The sequence below is a fragment of the Athene noctua genome, chromosome 7 (genome assembly GCF_965140245.1).
Source record: "Athene noctua chromosome 7, bAthNoc1.hap1.1, whole genome shotgun sequence".
NCBI lineage: Eukaryota > Metazoa > Chordata > Aves > Strigiformes > Strigidae > Athene > Athene noctua.
This window is the reverse complement of record NC_134043.1, coordinates 13093094-13114631: the sequence shown is the minus strand read 5'-3', so window position 1 is coordinate 13114631 and position 21538 is coordinate 13093094. Positions and strand designations below refer to the sequence as shown.

The 21538-nt window shown below is 42.2% G+C and overlaps 1 protein-coding gene across 3 annotated transcripts in view; it reads right to left on the bottom strand.

Annotated features, from left to right (window-relative positions):
- SEMA5B (semaphorin 5B) overlaps window positions 1-21538 on the bottom strand; it is a 276944-nt gene that overhangs the window by 43540 nt on the left and 211866 nt on the right. For all 3 annotated transcript variants that reach the window (XM_074910110.1, XM_074910111.1, XM_074910112.1), the window contains exons 12-14: window positions 17854-18061; window positions 15501-15708; window positions 1026-1143 (exon numbers count right to left, since the gene is read on the bottom strand). In XM_074910110.1, coding sequence (XP_074766211.1) covers window positions 1026-1143; window positions 15501-15708; window positions 17854-18061 — 534 coding nt within the window. The remainder of the gene's footprint in view (window positions 1-1025; window positions 1144-15500; window positions 15709-17853; window positions 18062-21538) is intronic.

Sequence of the window (21538 nt, the reverse complement as noted above, 5' to 3'; positions counted from 1 at the left end):
AATATCTGAGAAGTACGGAAGATAAGGGGAATAAACATCCCAGCACCTCCAGACAGAAACAGCATACTGAAGATATAACCCATCCAGTCCACTCTCTCTATCTACTGGACTTAGCAGTATTAACATACTAATTGACGTTAGATAATAATGACGGACATTAATGAGAATTTCTTCCCCCCCCTTCCTTTAACAAGACTTGTTTTCCTCCTCAGCCACCTTGCAGCTATGGTTCAAGCAGCAGGAATTAAATATGGCCAGACGGCTTCTGGGGATCACAGCCAGGAACTGGATATTGTCGTCAGAGAAGGCTGGGTGGGTGGGAAGGGAGCTGGAGAGCCAACTCAAACTGATTCAGGCAGAGACACTTTTTTTTTTTTTTTTTTTTTAAACTGCTGCATCTAATGGAGACCAGGGCAAGGAAAGATGATCTCCTTGTAATACCACGCAGATTTGGTCTTTGGTCTGCTGAAGTGAGGTTAGAACCCAACACTATTTCTCATATTCCCTCTCGTGGTTACACCCTCCCCCTTCCCTTGTGTTCTCTAGTACATACTGTATCTTTTTGTTCTGTCTGCAAACCATCCATGCATGCCCTGTTTCTCTGCTGCTCCCTAAATGCCTCTTCTGCCAGTGTTGTCTCCTGGGCCCAGCTCAGGGATCCAAGAGGAAAAATCAACTGAGTGCTGCCCAAGGACACTATTCTGATTTCCCTGACCTGCAGGGAAGCCAAGGAAATGGTGCAGACAGTGGAGCAGCCCTAAGAAAGCGCAAGTTTCGCCTGGAGGTTATATGGTTCTCAGCAGTAACCAATCTTCTTCACTCAAGGCACAGGTGGGCATGAGGAGGACTAAATGCTTGCTTTGGGATTTGGAGAAAACAAATACATTTTGGGTCTCTGTGTGTGCCACTGGGCTTTCCATGCTCTCCTAACAGCCAGCCGTCATCAGGCAGTGACACACTTTCCCTCTCCCTTCTACACATACACACACCAGTATATATAAAATATTTCCACTCCTTCCACTTACTGGGCACTCAGTAATATTTTGAGTCCACAGGCTCATGTTGGAGCTGTCCTCAATGGTGGTGCATCGTTTCTGCTTGTTATCCCAGCCACAATACGGGTCTCTGGCTCCCAGGCATTCCCTGCATGTGAAAAGAGAAAAGATTAAAGCTCTTAAAGACTGTCTAGCTCTAAAGACACGTATTGGAGTATAGTGCTTGTATGTGACAGCTGTCAACTGCACTGAGGCTCAGCAGAAGAAACAATTTCTTCTAAGCAGAGGTTTACCTGCTTGGAAGGGGAGAATGGTTGAATAGAAGGGTGATAGGATACAAAGAAAATATCACTCATAGAAGCTGTAGATTAAAAATCAGTTCACTCCTCTCCAAGGCCTAGGGAAAGAAAATGACTTTACAAATTTTAGTCAAAGAACATTTGTCATTGAGATATCTTTGTGCCCACATGTAATCACTCAGCAGGCCAAATCTCGCACAAAGCAACCTCTGTGAGTACGTTTTCTGACACTGTGTCCATCCAAAGGGGTTAGACAAGCAGAATTAGCCAATGGACCAGTAATAAAGGCTTTCTATTAGTCTTGGCCTTTGCTGGAACAATGGTTTCATTTATAATCCCAACATCAAGATGTCAGTTTGGAAAAGTCACAGCAGAACATTATTTCTAAGCTTTTGGCTGCTTTGAACACTGCTGTATTCATTTTCCTCCTGAATCCATATTTACAGGCTAAGTGTGTGTTCCCAACATGTGAGCTGCTAAAGAAAAATAACTTGGGTTACTACTGCCACTAAACAGAGGTCAGTCACAGAATTAGTCTGTACTGATAAAATTCAGCTGTATTGGTTGTTCCCATGAGTTGCTTTCAAATTGTTAATTTTCAGTAAGAAAACATAACAGTACAAGCTACATCATGCATGTATTAGTGAAAGACAAAGAAGAGGACTAAGCCTAATAAGATTCTCAACATTATTTTTTATTCCAATGATCCATTCTCTTCTATCACACAAAAGGGTGATAAGATCTTTCCAAAAGTCCTAAATGATTTATAAACTGACAATTAGACAGCAGCAAGGGACCAAGGGGAAAAATCAGTTCAAGAAACTAAACAGGAGAGTAATAAAATTTATTCTAAGGGTAGATATCAGTATGATAAATGAAACATTAAAAAAAAAAAAAAAGAAAAGAAAAGAAAATAAAAGAATCCAGTGCAATGAGATGTGAACTGTTCCCTCCCAGAAATCTTTGAAATCCTATTAGCCTGTAATCAGCCGCAAATGAAAAAGCAAGTCCCTTAAGCACAGCTGAAAACACTCTATCAGTCTGTACTGACTCCACAGTGATTTGCCCCAAAGTGAACCCTAGACTGTTTTGCTGTCTGGTATCCATTGCTTTTGAGAGAGAGAGAGGGAGGGAGATGTGGGTATATATATATATGCAGACACAGTGTATATATTTATATTTTAATTATGAGTTTCCATTTTGCTCCTACATGTCCTCTACTAAAAATTTCACATACACAGTTGTAAGGAACATAACTTTATCTTTCATGTTTTAGAAAGGTTACAGTAACTGCTTCAGCACACCCAAGGAAAAGGCAAGGATGATTTTGTCCCACACCCAGGCAACAGAAGATCAAATATTTGCCTAGAAAAGACTTGGGATTCTCAGTCCAAGGACACAGAAGAGACACATGCTGCTTTACTCATTATTCAGGCTAAGGACCCCCATCCTGTTGTTTTAGCAACCCACACCGCCCTCACCCAGGACACGGGGCTGCCGCCACGTCCAGAGCTGCCTTTGCCGTCTGGCAGCCCCTCAGCAAGGGCAGCACCCACTTAATTATGGAGCAGATCCCAGGGCACCTGCCCACACTCTCAGCAACTCAGCACTTCAGGAGGTAACTGGGCAGTTTTGAGGAGAAGAGTAAGAGAAGCCACAGGGGGAACAGGGAAAGAAAAAAGCCCCTGCTTTTAGTTAGAGAGCCTTTTGGTCAGGCTTTCAGACCCTGACACCACGTGCACGCTATTGTTTCCAATTGCATGAAGCCATTTTGCTGGGCACACGGCAAGCTGAGAGAGGTCATTGTAATTCATAACAGAGAAGGCTGTTGTGAGCATCACCCTATTATGATACACATTTTCTCTGAATTTAATTTATAGGAAAACATGTGCTGCATAAATTCAGGAAATAATCTCCATATGTTCTGTGCTGCAGCCCTCAGCCACTCCACAGGCTGCAATATATCCCGGTTAGGCACTGACCACTTTGCTGGCACTATCATAATGTATGTCATGTAGCTAATGTGCTGCTCTTGGCTGAGAGCAGTGAGCTACAGATCCCTAACGGTGCACTCAATGAATCACAGCCTGCGGTCCCCTGCCACCGCCAATGACCCCCAGCTGACAGGCCATCAGTAACTGAGCTGCAGAGCCGCCAGAAGGCCGTGATGCTGGGCCCTGGGAAAAGCCCGGTGCGGTGCTCTACAGCCATCCCGTGCTGCACCGTCCCTGCGCTCTGCATCCTGGGCATAATGAATTCCTACCCAGCCCGGGCTCCGCTGGGTTGTCAAAACACGCACTCTGTAATTTAACAACCATCAAAGCCTGGGACTTCTCCCAGTCTGACGGCAGGCACTCAAACCCATTTGAAATCTAAAAACAAAATAGCTATGCTGTCTGGCTCCCTTCAGGATTCGGAGCCCGTTCATCTGCCTCAGCTCTGGTGAGAAACCTATTATATCAGCTGACAGCAATAAACTTAAGGGTGAGGAGGAATGTATTTACTTACACACAATTTGCTCCATTTTTTTTTCCTTTTGTAAGCAGGAAAAGCCTTACAATGTGCATTACTGCAAGAAAACAACACTTTTGGCAAATACTTTAAGTGAACACTTCAAAATCCACCCTAATTTAGATCCTTACAATATCTTTAGTATATACATATATATATCCCTATTTATGTCATTAAAAGATAAAACCACAGCAGCAAACACACGCCAAAAGACAAATATATGTATGCATACACGCGTGCACAGATCAAAATACTTCATAAATGTGCTGTCATTCCTAGTAGATTGGGCACCATGGTTTGGAAAATGTAAAAGTATCACAGCATTTCCCTGTGCTCAGAACAGAAAATAAATTGAAATGTTTACATGTAAATACCATTTCATATTATGATACTGATGAAAAGTCTCACACAGGCCGTGAGATCTGAAGTCCTCCAAGGCAGTATGTAAATACTGTGAAATAAGATACATAGGATTTTACATGCTATAATGAAATTCTGATGTTTCAAAGGCAATGGGACTTCTGCCACTGGCTCAGTGGGGCCAGATTTCATACCATACCTACAGGAAACACCACACTTAGGTCTCCTCAATGGCAGGCTGGGAATGCCTCAAGGAACTAACGATACACTGTCGTCTCCCATCCTAATTCACATAGGTAGAGAAAACCAATTATCCCAAAAGGCTACCCAAGCATAGCAGGTTAACACTGGCTGTATTAATGCTATTGACTTAGTTAATGAAATCCCACAAAGTGGGGTGCTTGTGGAAGTAAGATGGTGATGATACCACATGGTCCATGCCCCCAGTTCCCTTCTGGCCATCTACTAACTGGAGTGTGTTCGGTGAGGACTCAGGAGAATACCTCTTGACAGATATCTAAGAAGTTGGATTTATTATGACAGGGCATTACTATCAATAGCGATTCACTTTAATTCATTGCCTTGCAATAAATGTCTTATCTGAGGAAAAAAGGCATACACTGAAAACGCTCAATTGAAAAACAATTCCATTTGTATCTCCTATTCAAGGTATTTTTTTCTTTGGTTCCTTATTCTCACTTACCAAGGACATTTGCATGAAAATAAGATCTTACTCATAAGAGCTCACCTGCTGCCTCCTGCTTGGGAGCTGTAAGCCTCCCTGTTGCTGGCTGTTGCAATCATTTCTACAGCAGTGAATGGGGATAACACAAAGGATTAGGAGTCTGCAAGTGGGGCACTATCCACAGCCCACTGAAGTCAATGGAAACTCTCACCTATGACTCAAAAAAGAGTTTTTATAAGGCCTCTGAAGCCTGGTGGAAGCCCTGAAGCCTTCACTAATAGCATGTGTTGTAAAAAGGCTTCTGCTTCCAAGAGGCTGGTCCTGCCCAAGATATCTTTTTTTGTAATAGCCTGAATGACGTCTTCTTGCAGAATCTTCATTACAGCTTAAACATCTGTAGTTCAAAGGTTTTTCATTCCCACTTTAATTCGCTCTGGGTCTAGATAACTTCATCTTTTGGTCATTCTTCCCTGAGAGTTAAAACTTTAGATTGTGTAATAAATGGATCATCAAATCAATTCAACCAGACCCAAGAGATTAGGCTTTGACAGACCAAAGGAAAGAAAGAATTACTAGAGCTTATTTCCATTCTTACTACCAAACAGAAGATACACAAAACTGCCATCTTGTACCAAAAGTCACAATACTGTCATCCAAAGCATTCACACTGAAGGAGTCTGCTCCTCTCATCTGCCAGGATGTGCTTGCTCTCCCAGTTTTCATTCCCTTCTCTTTTCATTTACCTCTTTCTCACTCCAAAGCCAATAGGAATGGAATGACAGGACATGATGATCTGCAGAGGCAGGGCTCTAGACCCAAAGACTGAGAAGCTCCCTTCCCAAACTGTGTTTGCTCACAAACCCCTGCCACTACACCAGGGGAGAGTTCTGCATTTTTGCTGATGAGTTTGGAACCTGCAGTGAACATCATGTTCCCCAGGGAGATACAATAACTGTCATAGCACCTAGTCCTTTAAACCCACATGGGCATCACCAGTTAGTTCATCAGAGGCACAGAGATTAGCAGCACTATCAAGTGGAGCAGTGCAAATGTTGATCCTGCGAGGCACTGAGCAACACTCATGTGTGCTCTGCATCTCAGGAGCATGGGCAGCACAGGCGTTCACCTTGCTGTACTGAGGAATAAGACCTCAGAATTTCACACTAGTTTGTTGCACTCTTCGAGCAGTTGATTCCAAGGGAACAGCCCTTTGCAAGCAATAAGGGGGTTTTAGCTGTGTCTGTTAGTTGCAAGCATGAGGCTGTGTTTGGCAGACAGGCATTTCCTGACAAGGTTAGCTCACTGTCCCATTGCTATCAACCTATGGAGGGGATGAACTAAACAAATAATCATATTAGCTTCCAGCCAACCAAATCATAATTACTGACAACCTCAATAGCCCGTGCAAGGAAGAGCAGACTTCTGTCTTCCCTAAAGCCAGATGGCATGAAAAGAGAAGAATAAGAATCAAAAAGATGCTCAGGACTTAAGAAAATAAGATTAGAAAGGGGAAAAAAGCACCAGACCTTCAAACAATCCCTCTAATTTTGATACCTTTAAAAATTAAAACTACAGAGATGAGTTAGTGATCTGTACAAATCCATTATCTTTCCCCACTGAGAAGAGAAGCCAAGTGGAACTGAGCTGCTTTAGTCAGACGCTGGTCAAGTAGCAGCTTCATTTCTCAGCTGGTGAATACAACATATTCCGTGCCAGATGCTACTGCCCTTTCCTCAAGACAAGTAGCCCTGTACTCCTATGCAATTAATGGGGCTGTTTGTGGAGCAGGGCACTACTTGAGAAGAGCACACTACAACTCACAGGTACCACCACTGTGAGGGCTACAGCTGATGTTAATCTGGACTGACAAGGTTTGGTATTTTGGCATTTGATACTGGACGCAGAGGCAGAGAAGCTGAAGTGTGCGTGTGTTGTGTGCATGTGTAATTTATCACCCACACATGCTTAGCATCAGTGATTGCTGCTCTGCACATGATTTGTTTTGAATGCATAAATTAAAGCCATGGTGTAAATCGACCTCTAAAACTGAAGTCCACTTATGAGCCAAACATATGTAACTTATTTGAAAGAAGCAGTGCACAGACAGAGGATTTTCAGAGGCAGTTTCATCTCATTTTTCTTTCTACATCAGGGACCTTGGCTTGCCAGTTTCCACCTCCTGCCCTACCATTTTCAATATCACTTTAATCGATTGTGGTTTATAGATTATGGCCTCACACCATATACAGAACAAACTATTCTATTTCTTACTTTCTGACATCCCATTCCATCATCTTTTAGCAACAGCGACTTCTTTATTGGATAAGTGTTTATTTTTATTTTTAAAGCCATGAAATAAAACAACATTGCATTTATTAAAATATGAAGATTAATGCCATCCCAAGAAAAATTCTGATTAAATCTGGATTTATGTTTACATCAGTAAAGCAGGTTATTAAAAAAAATGAGTGTGTTCCTCCACAAACACTATTAGAAACTCTTGTCAGTGTGCCAAACAAAACTGACCTCCAATAAAAACAAAAGTACAGAGGGCCTCTGACTACCAGTGCTGGGATCAGCCATCCACAAGAAAACTCGGATACTATTAAAGTCCTAATGAAAGGAATAGCCAGAAGGAATTCCTGAATGCAGGCATGTTTGTCTGGATTGTGAAGCACTACCATTTCCTAGCCTCGGCAGGCTTTTGAGCCTTAAAAAAACATGCCCCCCAGGGCTGCCATATGGAAAGAGGCAGAGGGGGCTAGACATCCTTTTGGAAAGGCAGCTTGGGCAAATCAGTGCACTGAAGTGTTATTCCCTGTCTCTGCCCTGTGTCAGTCAGTGTCTGCAGGCAGCTGTCAGATTAAGATGTGTTCTGCTCCTGCGTTTCTGCTCTGTGGTTGCAGATCTGAGACTTCTGTGTGAACATGGCAAATTTCAGTAGTCTGGTGGCGTAGGTGGATACAGGAAAAGAGCGGTTTAGGCAAGAGCAAATCCACTGCAGGGGACACAGACAGGTGCTTTACGTAGCCTCTGCAAGATGCTGATGATTTAAGAACACAAATTATGCTAAAATAGGAATTTAGAAAGGGAAAGAAAACTGCAAAGGAAGAAAACTTAGAAAGAAATATGAGTGATGATAAAGAAACCTGAAAACAGTCTACAGTCACCCAGGCTGCACAAAGTAATCCATATTCAAGCAGCTCTTTTGTGAAAGTTGGATTTTATTAAGCTCTGTGTAATTATTTTCAGCTCAACAAGATGTATATTCAGCTAGACAGAACCTTTGTAGATTAATGGATGTTGGAAAAGGCAAATAAATATTAGACCACCTACTACACCTTGAGGATCTAACATATCTCTTGTCCAATGCAGGGCTATTTTAACATTGCTTAAGGTGCAAAATGGTCCTGCCAACATATTCTCCATTGCTTTTTCCCATGTAGTTACAAAAACACCATCAGACAATGTCCATTCCACTTTTTAACAAGAGACAACATCACTTCAGTAAATGGATATTCTTCAAATCCAGCTCTACTCCTTTGCAGACCAGAGTGTTCCCATAGATCTACAGTACTTGGGTATTTTGACAGGTAAAAGACACCAGACAGTACAATATTATGTTCTTCTAAAACCCATACATATTTTATGTAGTTATATGTACTTAAAATTTAAACTTAAACTAACAATAACAAATTTGCTCTGGCTCCAGATACTTCCTCCTCTCCAAACAGGTAAAACAGCACATCTCCTAATAAAAAGTTAATGATGCATCTGTAGCAATATATTCATTCAGTACTAACATTGGGTACATTTGTGTTTTATGCAGCAAATGCTGCCTGGAAGCCTGAGACATGAAGCAAACCACCCATGGTAGCAGTAAGGCTGTAGACTACATCAGGAGCCATGTCACTGAACATGACCATGGCCTAGAATACAAATCTTATGACATAATAGTAGCAAATTGCAAGAACTGACAGATGCAATGGATATCGGCCCTGGGGCTTGCTGGTAGCTTTAGTTATTAATCTTGTTTGTATAACAATAGTATCAATGTCATCCTAACATAACATATTCCAAGAAAACTACCTGCTTTCCTGTCAGTCACCACTGTGTTGAAACTAATTTCACATTAGCCCACCTAGCAGGCATCTGATGGTAATGACTTTTAGACATCATTGATCTGAGTTGGCCTAAAGCCAGCTTGCTAGAAGTGAAAGGATCCATATACTAAACCATTCCCAATCTTGCAAGCTAAGTCATGTTGGCAGTACGCTTTCAAAATAAGGAGCAAACAAAAGCCCTCAGCATGTTCAACCTCCCTGCTTTTTCTTCCCTCCTAGCAAATCCAAAGCCCCGCAAAACAAATTTGCAACCTAGTTATGATAGCAAGGAGGCAAAAGGCAGTGAGCCCTGAAATTAGCTGATTTTATTTGGCTTTTTCTGAAGTGACCTTTCAGCAGCTGTGTAACCCTGGATTCTGGCTACTGCTAAATTCCTCTTCTGCCACAGTACCATTCACTTGGGGCCATTTACATAGTTTGGAGCTAAAAGTGGGAGCCTAAAAGTGTACAAGAAGCTTAAAATGAATGTAAAGCATGTCATTTGTTTCAGCATTTAATAGAAATGGGAAAAACTGTAATAATTCATCTAGTTCGGAGCAGAACCCCTTTCCACTCTTTCATACTATATTCTCTCTTTTTCAGTGATGCAAACACCAGCAATCTCAGCACAGGCTTATTCCTCAAACTCAGGCTCTTGCTGGTTTCCCTACTGTCCCCACATTGCATTTGTCTCCTCACTGTTATTTTTGATTCCTTCATACTTAAATGGCATCTACAAAGTATGCTATTTTCTTTCTTCCATGCCATTAAAGATAATGTCAAATAAGATGAAACTGAAAACCAATCTCTGTGGCATCTTACTGGAAACATGCCCCTGCTCACTATATTACCACTTACCCTTGCCGTCTTTTTTTTCCAGTTTCAGATACATGTGGCCATGTCCCTTTACCAGACTGTTGAAATGAAGCTCTTCAACTGCTATCCTGAAATCCACATTTCTTAGACCTGTACCATCCCCTTGAATCTTAAAGGTCCACACCCTGCAAATAGTATGGATGTGCTTAACTTTACATATATAAGCAGCTACATTAAAGAAAATGGGAGTAATTGCCTGCTACAGCAGATGCAAATGTGTTTTCAGGGTAGATAAAATGGTATAATTTTGTACTTCTATTTAAAGAACACAGATCCATTTCATCTACCAAACTTCATTCTTTCCAAGAGCTTTAGTGATCATGGTTCTGTTTGATGTCTTCATTCTCTGTCAGTGGGAGTCTCGCTATTTACTTAAATGCAACCAGAATGCCAAACCAGATGTTTAGTGATTTATTCTGATGTATTATTGGATACTGTGGATGACAAAAGATTGGGCTGAGCACTCTCCTTTCTGCCTATGAAGTCTTCCAAAGCTTTTCGCATTATTGGTGGTACAATAATTAGCTAATTCCCCTAATTTTGGAGAGGCCATATCAGCCAAAGCAGATGGAAATTGATGATTAAGCTTTATCACAACATTTTCGTAGGCTGTTACCTTTCCTTTTGCCTCTATTTTAAAAGGATGTTCAATGCGCTAGATATTTTTTTTAAACTCTCAGGGAGAAGATTTTCAAAACAAGATCTGGGCCAGATTTTCAACAGCCTCAGCTCAGAAGGGGCTGGATATTCAAGGTCTTTGATGAACAATCTGGCCGTCATCATTGCCTCAGCGGTCTGCTGGATGCTGGGCTCCACTAAACAACAGTCTCTGCTTTGTTCTCGCCCTTACCTCTTTTAAGATTTTCTCTCCTGTGCTTTTTACCCAACAGTAATTCCTTGTTTGCCCTTCGAGGAACTATCATCATTCTGATGAAGTGGTCAGAGGATTTCCAGCCCATATTCAATTTACTTTTCCCAAAACTGGAAAATTTTTAGATCTCTTCCCAGACTGTATTATTCCTCCAGTTAAATTCCCTAACAGTTTCACTCCTGAAATCTAGTAATCCGGTAATTTTGCAATCCTAAATTCAAGTTCTTTGTTCCTTTGTTACAGAGGTTTTTGCACCATATAAGTATTTAAAAAAAAAAAAAAAAAAAAAAAAAAGGAAGAAGAAAATAACAATAACCACCACCAAAGCAATCCTCCATGAAGTATCTCAAGCCCCTTAAAGCAGAGTGTGGATGTGGTACAGAGATTGTGCTTTAAGCTCCAGTTTTGCACTTTGGAGAGAGAGAGGGCAGAAAACTCTCTGCTGCTTTACTAGGGCTGCTGAGCTTTTCTTCCAAAAACTCCCTGAAGCCATTTCAGGAGTTACTCACCTATATGTACTTAGTTGTCTGATTGCTGGCCCAGAGCTATTTAGAGGTGAATTGTGTTTCTCACACAGATCTCAAGTCAGTAGGTAAGAGTACTTGTCAGCTGAGTCATTTCTGCTAGGTTTGCATTAAGCACCATGGCCGGAGGGGATGTACGGCAGAATTTAGGCCAAGTAGGAGGGCAAAAACTCAGCATCACTCAACAGCAAACTCCCTGAAACCGGGTCAAAAAAGCAGACAGAGTTCAAATGAGAGCGGCACGCAAGAGGATCTGGCTCTCCCCATAGCCTCGGAAGCAGGAGGATCTCCACTGCCATGAGGCTGACCTGCGGTGGCACGCACATGTGAGCACAGCACGACAGGGAGACGACAGGCAAGCCAAACTGTTCTCAGAACCACACTGTACATTCCAAAATTGCAACCTGCAACATGTGAACTGCAAATTTTATGCAGAAAACTGGAGGGAGGGAGGAAGAGGAGAGAATGAATATCAACATTAAGTGTGTTAAAATAAACTGCTCCGGACAGGGAGAGCAGAAAAGGTGGGTATTCAAGAGACCCTCTGTTCTTATTCCCAAATACATTTTCTCTTCCTCATTTGAATGTGTAACCAAAAAATGGCTACAAAATCACCCCAAGGCCCACCTCAGGTTTTGTGTCTGCTTGGAGGCCCATGGCCCTGATGCTGCAGAGGGCAATACAAAGAGACCACAAAGTGTTCCCTGCAACAACCAGCTTCATTTTCCTACCTGTTTGATTGCAATTCCTAAAATGAATAATCGCAGCCCACTCTTCAATAAAATTACTAAACTACCCCTACAGACAGGCCCCACCTGAAAATAATGGTCCAAATCTGAAGTCCTCACCTCTAAAATTCAGATTCAAGATTTTGTTCAGACACATTCTAGAGATACGGTGGTGTCAGCGATAAAGCTGCAGTGCTGGCTCTCCAAATATCCCTCCCCAAAGCTTGGGGGCAACTTGAGGTAAAAATCCAAGCTCATTTGAAAATTGCAGGGAGGTTACAAAGATTTCAAAGCCATGCAAAATCCAGCAGCAAGCACAGCCAAGCTACCACCCAGCAAAGCATCCTGCGTGTTCAAAGGGCTTGTAGGTTTTGCTCACATTGGAGATCTTCCTAATAGTCTCCAGCAAGAGTAGGTAACGGCGGCACTGAAGAACAACAGGACAACACACGCACAAGGCAAGGTCCCTGCAGCCAAGTCCAGCCTGTAAATTTGGACAGCTGACATTACAGATGTCTTCCCATTGCCCTGTTGCTAAGACTGGCTGTTCTGAAAAGACAGATTGAGACAGGTCAGTGGGCAGGCACAAAACACTGCTCAGACACCCAGAAATATATTGGGTCAACGAACTACATCAAGACATGGGGCTGAGTTACTGGTCACCATTTAAGAGATTAAATTGGTGCCATGTCAATAAACAAACAGTAAAGGAGATGGCAGAAATCCTTTTCCCTTTCCATCTCTTCCCTTCGCTACTGCTTTTTCCTCTGTCCCATTTTTGAGCCCACGGTTTTAAAGCAGCAGAGCAGCAAGGATTGCTGGAGAAGATCAATGCTAGGATCAATTTTCTCTCGATACATGATCACCCATTCGAGGGAGAAGGCAGGGTGAAGGCAAGAGCTCAAAGTCAGCAACTGAAAACCCACATCAGCCCCCAGGGTGTAAAAGGCTGCAAAGTTTCCTGATAACATGCGGCACAGCCAAAGAAAACAAACAGTCTTGTGGTATTCCTGCCTGGGAGGCACAAATTCTCCATCACCTCCAAGCTTCCTGAGCCCCCATCAAAACGATTAGATTATAAAAACTGCTGAAACGAGAGCTTTTCAGGGAGGCCAGTCAAGAAGTCACAGCACAACAAAAAAATAAGCAGGGGGTGTTGTAGAGGCGGGAGCCCTTTTTCCCGTGGTGTCTGTATATTGGCATGTATTAAACATAGACACAACAATAAGCAATAAATCACAGCCCAGGAGAAGTGCCAGGTGGAATGCACTGGAGGAAATTAAAACATCCTTCTCGATACAGTTCAGTATTGAAAGAAATACAAAGGAGACCAAGTTGACTTATCACCTACACAGCCAGGATGCAAATGGGAAAAAAGGTTCCAACATTTGCAGCTGAAAAATTTGCAGTTGGATAATTTCCTAAAAAAAAAAAAAAAAAAAGCTTAGCTTAAAAAGTAGTAATAATAATATCACAAACATCCTTTTAAGCAAATGAATAAATAATGGCCTTCCTTAGCTTTCCTAAGTGGTCTTCTTTTTTTCCTCCTCAAATGCACAGTCGCTCCACAAGACTCAGCCATGGGACAAAGGATCCCTTGCAAGGTACACAAGTACCCTAGCTGGCCAGCACTAGAATTCAGCAGCTTCTGACCTCCCACATCACCACCTATATGCACCTACCATGCTGTCAGGAGACCCTATCTTGTGTACTTTGGTATTGCCCAGCAGCTGGTTTAAATTGCCTAAAAGTATCACGGAGACCGAGTTTGACTCTCCATCCCCCAAAAGAGCTGGAATTCTTCCTTATTTCTCTGAAAAACTCCTCTGGAAAGTTTGTTTTAGGAAAAAAAAAAAAAAAAAAAGCATTGATACACAAGCTTTCCAGTAATTTCAGTCAGGACTCAGTACCGCAGAGTGCGTAAAACTGCTTGTGGCCACCAACAGGCACAGGACCCTCTTTGGAGACAAATTTTAGTTTTGCTGGGATAAGATTATACTAGCAGAGGACTGCCCTGTGGCCCTCAGATCCTAAATAGATGGTGCTCCTGTGAGGTACCCCCACTCATCTGCCCTCCAGCCACTGCTGCTTTACCCTTCTTGTCCCTTTTTTAGGCAGTTGAGCAAACCTCCACCATTTGAGCTTTAATGGAAGTGTCATACAGAGTACTTATGCAGGCTGAAACTGGGACACGATCTATAAATTTCCGGAAAGCTGAACTCATGATTAGGAACAGAAAGAAAAGGAAGAATTCATTTCTCTTGAAACTGGATCATATATATGTATACACACATAAATATTCTCAAACTGAAACTCTCCAGGACAGCCTGAAGAGAACAGCTGTTATGTTTTACCTTTTTAAATCTCTGCTTTTAAGGGCTGAGGACAGGATGGCATTTTCCAGCTGTGGTTCTCTTTCTCTTACTAAACACTTCTGTGTCAGCCTGTCTGTATGAGCAACTAAACCTTTACACATTAAACACCTCTGTGTCAGGCTTACAGTAACGACCAAGTTATATTTTCTGAAAGGGATAATTGAAGAGGTTCTATGAAAACAGAGCTGGTATTTTTATATTCAGACAGATACAAATTTACTACAAGCTGATAGATAAGCTACTTTTTAAAAATAAAATTACGGTGACATTTTCTGTATCATCTTTTTGGCAAAAGAATGGGGACATCTTGCAGTAGGCCATGAAAGAGGGAATCAATTTAGACGTTGCTAAAATTCTTCCTCTTCTCTAGCGCAGAGGGCATCAGTTTCAGACAAAACTCTCATCAAGGAAAGCAAGGCAAAAGCAAGAGAGAAGGAAGAGTATTTTCAAGAGATGTAAACAAGCAATTACCTGCAGCAGACCACACTACACAGGGAGATTATTTGCCTGTATGTCTTAATCAGTTGCTAATCACACTCTCTCCTGTTTAAACTGGAGGGATACCATTTGGATACAATAACCTCCTACACACATTTCTGGGTAGAAAACTGGAGCCAGGACTGACAATTAAAGTCTTTTTTCCTACTCCCTTTAAAAGGTACAATCAAGGCACAGAACCTATCCAGGTGTAAGAGGTGTCACACATACTTGAGATGAGCTATTGGTTTCCAAAAGCAGTAACACAGCACAGCCCTGCCTCATCAGATGTTTGAGAGGTGATGATTCGGATAAGCCAGGATAGGCTGGCTGGGACACAAATTCAGGAACCTGCAGCCATACTGCCAGTAAGAACCGCCAGCAAAACACACAGAGTTAACAAAAGCAACACTGAAATGTCAAGAGGTTTTTTTTAAATAAAAGTAAATATTGCAAGCCTTTCCTTGGTAAACGTACAATTAATTTCTGATGAGGACTAATTAATATTTACCAAAAATATATTGCCTGTTCTGATTGCTCCTGTCATGAATGTATCTATCAGGAGATGTACTTTCAACAGCATCTTTTGTCTTGGAGTGATGAAAAAAAGCCTTCTAAACCAAACTGGAATATGTTTCCCTGGTGCTTTTCTTTTTAACCTGAAGTGGAATATATCAGAGCTGTAAATTTGCTTACCCTTCTGTTCTGTACATGGAACATCTCTCCAGAGGAATTTTTAGCACTCCATGATTTAAGCCCACAAAGAGCGACCTGTCACTGTGCAGGATTTGGAGACTCTTGATTGCTTCCCGTTGTCCATCAGGGAGGATCTGCATTTCCTCTAAATAACAACTCCTTAGGCTCCTGTTAGTGGTAGAAAGGGCCTTCAAGATGGTGCCATACTCTAATAGAACAAGAAACAAGGCATGAGTAAATCTTGAAGCCATTGACTTCATTTCATACCTGTCTAAAGAGCAAAATATTAATATCATCTTCACCCAGCTGCTTTAAACCTAGTTCTGGGTCACCTGCTACCCATGGTAGAGAGAGCCTCAGCTACACTGTTAAAGATCCTCAGCAGTTCTCAGACGTTACAGAAACCACCTGTGAATGCATTTTCGTGGGAACCCAGAAGAATGTGAATCACCTGGAGAGCGAGTACCTGGAAGTATTTCCCAGTTGGAGAACTGAGGCAGAGAAGAGTCTGGTCCCATGGCCAGTGAGTTATATAGCAAGGTGACCCAAGATAGCAGGGATCATTTCTGGTGCCTCAAGTCTGTATTTCTTTTGGTTTATTGAGCAGATCGGTGTGATTTGATGCCATGACAAATGACAACAGATGCAGCAGCCCTGCTGGAAATCTCAGAGGCCTCTGTAATGACTGCATGGGTCACGGATCTAACTGATCCTCTTCCTCGAAGAAGCTGTCCTGCCAGCTTGACAAAGGGATGTTATGTCGTGAGCAGCGCATACACAGAAACATATGTGTTTGTGTTCACAGTGCTCTTACCTAAACAATTTAAAGATCTGATAAACTGTGGGAAATTTATGCTGGGGAAAAGGGGGCAACCACACCACTTTTCATAAGTCTGTCAGCCCCGACTGCTCCTGAAACTTAATCTTTCTGTCCTGATAATTTCTTTATTGGTGCCAAAGCTCAGCAATTTACAGTGGCGGGGTTGGCTACCATGCAATGCTTCTCTTTCGGTTAGGTGTGGAACAAGTCTGATGCCCAAGTTTGGGCTCAGTTTGTCTCAGGATTGGGTTTGTGTTCAGGGCTGCCTCTGGGCAGGGCTGTCTCTGCTGAAGCATTTGACTGGTTTAAATGTTTCAGGTTCTGCAGAGCTTACTCTTCCGTCGTCAGTAACCAGGGGCAGAAAGCAAACACAAATAAGGAGGTATGGTTATGACAGTGAACCTTTCAATACAAATGATATGAGGCAGAAAGTATCCCAGCTTTCTCTCAGGCTTTGTAGCTGGGACTCCTCACTTAAAATATCAAGATATCAAAAAGGCAGAACCATGTTGTATTTCCATTTAAGTACAATCTTCTCATCATAATCAATGTCTATGAAGGTTCCCACAGTGGGAATGTTGCTAGAACATATCCAGGATGATCACTTTTGAAGTAAGTGGTGGTAAAAGTTAGATAAATTATGACAGTCCTGGAAGGTGGTAACATGAGAATGAGGCAATGACTCTGCATTCAGATATGAGATTAAACTAACACTTATGGAGGCAATCCATCTTATTCTAAAGTCAAAGCTTCTGCAATAGAGGATAACAACATTATACCCATGAGGCTGGCCATATGCTCTGATTAATCAAACTATTTAATTTAACCTCTATCATTAGTATGAATATGGGCTAAGACAACCATTTATAACACTTTGTCCTTCTTCAGCATCTTTCATTTATCCAAGATATCTGTACTTCTCAGAAGAGGCAATGTGTCCTGCTAATTAGAGGATGGCAGTAGAAATCAAGAGACTAAATCATATAATTAATTCTACCACTGGCTCGCTATGCTACCACAAAAAAGCACTTGCCTCAGCTTCCCCATCTGCATTACATTTCAGTGCATGCCCATTCCCAAAAGCACTGGGAGTCATACACCAGTAGGCACACGGAAGTGCAAAGACAGACATAATTAAAACCTTGGGCAAGCCTGGAGGTTAAGTATTATTATTGCTTATTTAGAGATGAGTATGTCATAGTGCAGAGAGGCAACTTACGTACATGAAACCACAGAGCGTTTCACCGACCTTTGCTCCTCACTGTTATGTATTAGCCTGATTAGTTGAAACATGTTTTTATAAAACGGAGAAAAATGTTATTGTTGTTTTTAAACACAATGTAGATTTATGATCTGTTCACTTGGAACTCTGCTTCAAGTCCTCTGTCCTGCTTTTAATTTACTCAGGCAAACTAACTTCCATGCAGTTTTGTGCCAAAATTACACTTGTGTAATGACATCACAACCAGGTTCCCAGGGCTGCTAGTTCTGCGAGCAAGTGGAGGGAACTTCCTTAATCCCCAGTGCTCTTACCTGTTCCAATATACATCACGTGGTAGAGAGTATCCTTCCCCTGAACAATATCAACCACCAGTTTGGAAAATCGAATGCTGTCCTGAGTTACATATGGATCTACAGTCACCGGCTGCACGACATCATTCATCAGGAACAAGCGTTGTGCATCCTGCAGGACCCTCTCCGTCAGGTTCTCGTTAGGGCTGTCATCACTCAGCGTCCCACACTAAACATGGAAGATTGAACTTCAGCACCTGCATTTTTTCCCCACTCCAGCAGCCCAAGACCAAACCCCGAAATTCTTCTGGAAACCCATGTCCTGTTCATTTCCCGGGGAGGTGGGTTTGTGTGAGGGCCACAGGATCAGGCCCTTAAGCCTGGTCATAGGTCCTTAGCCTAGCTTTGGCCTGTAGCCCACTCTTTAGAAACATTTCTTCCCGCTGGTCCACTGGCAAGCGATGTGGTGTTTCATTCCCTGGTGATACCTTGCAGCCAGCACACCAGAAGGGCAAAAGGAATTAACAAACCGAGGAGGAAAAGAAGGAATTAAAACTAGCTATAGAAAGCTAGCAGTAGAAAGTTTTTGTGGTGATAAATACTTAAAGCATTTCAAATATCTTCAGACACTACCTGGCATCTCAGTCTGTACAATGCACAAAAACTGTAGGTTAACAAACCTGGAAAACGGGTTAGTTTTGCATCAAAGAACCCAACTCACCACACTGCTTTTCTCTGATGTGCTCCCTTCAGAACAGACCCCTTCATCTGAAGCAAGGCAGGTTAGCTACTAGCTCTCCCTTCCCCACATGTAGCTCTTCTATCGTCACAGCGAATGGCAGATCAACCTGTGTCCATCTATCCTCCAACCAAGTGCACCAAGGGGTGCACTGAAATAGGACTCGATGCTCTTGTCCATCCAGAATAGGGTGTGAGAGCTCATCTTGTGTCTTTTAAACACCAGCATAAATCCTACCAGGTGGATAGCACATTTTAAAGCCTGAGTTTCTCTCTCACACAAATCTCCAGAATTCAGCATTTTCAAAAGCCAAGGCAAGATTAATCATAGAATCATAAAATCATAGAGTAGGGACCTCAAGGATCACCTGGTCCAACCATTCTGGCAAAAGCACGATCTAGACAAGGTGGCCCAGCCCCCTGTCCAGCTGAATCTTAGAACTGTCCAGTGTTGGGGAATCCACCACTTCCCTGGGGAGATTATTCCAATGGTTAACTGTTTTCAATGTGAAAAATTTTCGTTTTGTGTCTAATCAGAATCTCCTCAGGGGTAACTTATACCCATCACCCCTCACCTTCTCCATGTGACTCCTTGTAAAAAAGGGAGTCTCCACCTTCTTTGTAGCTGCTCTTTAAATACTGTAACACAGTGGCAAGGTCTTCCCTAAGCCTTCTCAAGACTGAACAAACCAATTCTCTCAGACTTTCCTCATATGGATTAAATTCTCCATTCAATTTTGTGGTCCATGTCAGTATCCAGGGCTGGATCTTCACTCTTCCTCACAATGCCATGCATGGTGAGCAGAAGATTTATTACTCCAAAAGACAGCTGGGTGACTGATTATTTATCTTGCCCAAGGTCACAGGAGTCAGTGGTACAACTAGAAATCCTGCTAACTCCCATACTCAGTCCATGGAAACCTTGCTTCTCACCTAGTGAAGCTCACAGCTGAGTAATTTCACTAGAAAAAACCCACAAATTTCTTTTTCTTCATTCTGTGTCCAGGTGTTTGGGCTTTCCTCGGAAGAGAAGTTAGTATACTGCAAATCAGGATGCTGATTTACAGCACTCCAGCTACAGTGTACAAAGTTCCTATGTGCATACTCTTGATATGCATCAAAGCAACTCTTCGCAGTGTGGCTGCCTTTCTGAGGTACACCATGCAGAACTTCTCTTACAACATGCTAAAGTGAGTTGATAGGAATCTAGCTCACATTAACACAATAAATATAGATCCTAATGGCTGGTGTACTAAGTCCTACAATATTTTGGAGCTTGTATGAACTAGGTGAACAGGGTTATACTAATTCCCACCACCTATGAACATGGTCACTTTTTTATCAACTTAAACATCTTCCTGAATAGCCAGACTAAGGAAACGTCAGTGGAGTTTTGATATGTCCTCAGGTGGGTTTTAATTGTTTTTTTCTATTGCAATGGTCTTTTTTAGTTCATGATTCATCCCACATTTTTCTAAAGAGTTTTTATATTTCTCTCTTCTGCTGTTTCCTATACTCCTTGTGGTTTACACTACTGCCTTGCTTTGAATGCTTTTATCCCCACTCACTTTCCTTTCTAGAGCATTACTGAAGGAAGAGTCCCAGTGGCAGGAATGTCATTGTTGGTTTTGTTTTCTATTCCCATCAAGTCACAGATAATCCTTTTGGTCTATTGGCAGACCATATGCTGACACAGCATTCCTCTGGTTTGGTTTTATTTTGCTTTGTTCTAATTTCCTGATTATCTGCACTGCCCTGATCCTCTATATCCTTCACTATTTCTCCTTCCTCTCTGCAAGAAAAAAAAAATCTGGCATGCTTCCCTCATCTTCCTTTGTGAACACTGAGGCAAAAAAATTAATTTAATTTTTTTGCAATATCTGCCTCTTCTGTCACTAAATTACCCTTGTCATCTCCTAAAGGCCCTTTACTGACCTCTTGTTCCTCCTGTACTTGAAAAACATCTTAATCTCTTCTTGCAATCTTCCTTTTGTCTGCCACATACCTTCTTTTCCTTTCCTTATTTTCCCTGACTCTTTTCTTTCATCTTGCTGCTGCAATCTTTGTACTCTACATTTTATCTGATACTTTTCACTACATGGAAATGCTTTCCAAAGTCCTTTTCTATTCCTCCTGGGTTAGCCCAGCAAGGGACAGAAAGTCCTTGATTCTCAGTTAACCTTAATGTTCCCTTTAAAATTAAAAAAAAAAAAAAAAAGAGAAAGAAAAAAAGCCTGGCCATGTTTGGCATGGCTGAAGCTTTGTTTCTTGACTTTGAGCACACCAAGCTGAGGGGGTGATTGAGAGCCCACAAGCCTGTCCCACCTTGTACAGGCAGAACGCCTCACTCAGGTGCCATGAGGGGATTCAGGGGGAGAAATCAGCTTCCTCAGCAGGACCCCAAGCATGTCCCTGCCTGCAGCATGGATCTGCCTCCCATCTGCTCTTGCTGTGATTTCAGGTGACTGCAGAGTCATTTACCGAAGGTCCTTGCCATCACCAGCTTGAAGGCAGATGGCATTTGCAGGCAGCCTCAGCACCTTTGCCATAATGAAGCAGAGCCAGCTTCAAGTCCATCCTCTCTAGGATTCTCCAGGTGGGAAGGGACTGAGGTGTAAAATAGGTTCAAGCTTCGGAAGATTCGGGTTTGCTGGGGCTGTCACATGCATACTCTTCACCACACTGACTGGATCTGGGCATAAAGCAACTGAAGTTGTTCTATAATTTTCAAATTGGCCTTAACTGATAATCCTGTAAAGCTGCTCATTCATAAAAACAAAGATGTTTAAGATGAGAAGGAACCACCGTGACCATCCTCATGTGTCCTCTTCTACCAGTTACTGTTGCAACATGTTCATAACCTCTGGCTGAGCTACTGTGTCTTGGAAGGACATCCATCTTGCACTGAGACACTGGTAGTCTTAGGGGCCCTATCAAGTGACAGAAAACTCATCACATCCTTACACAG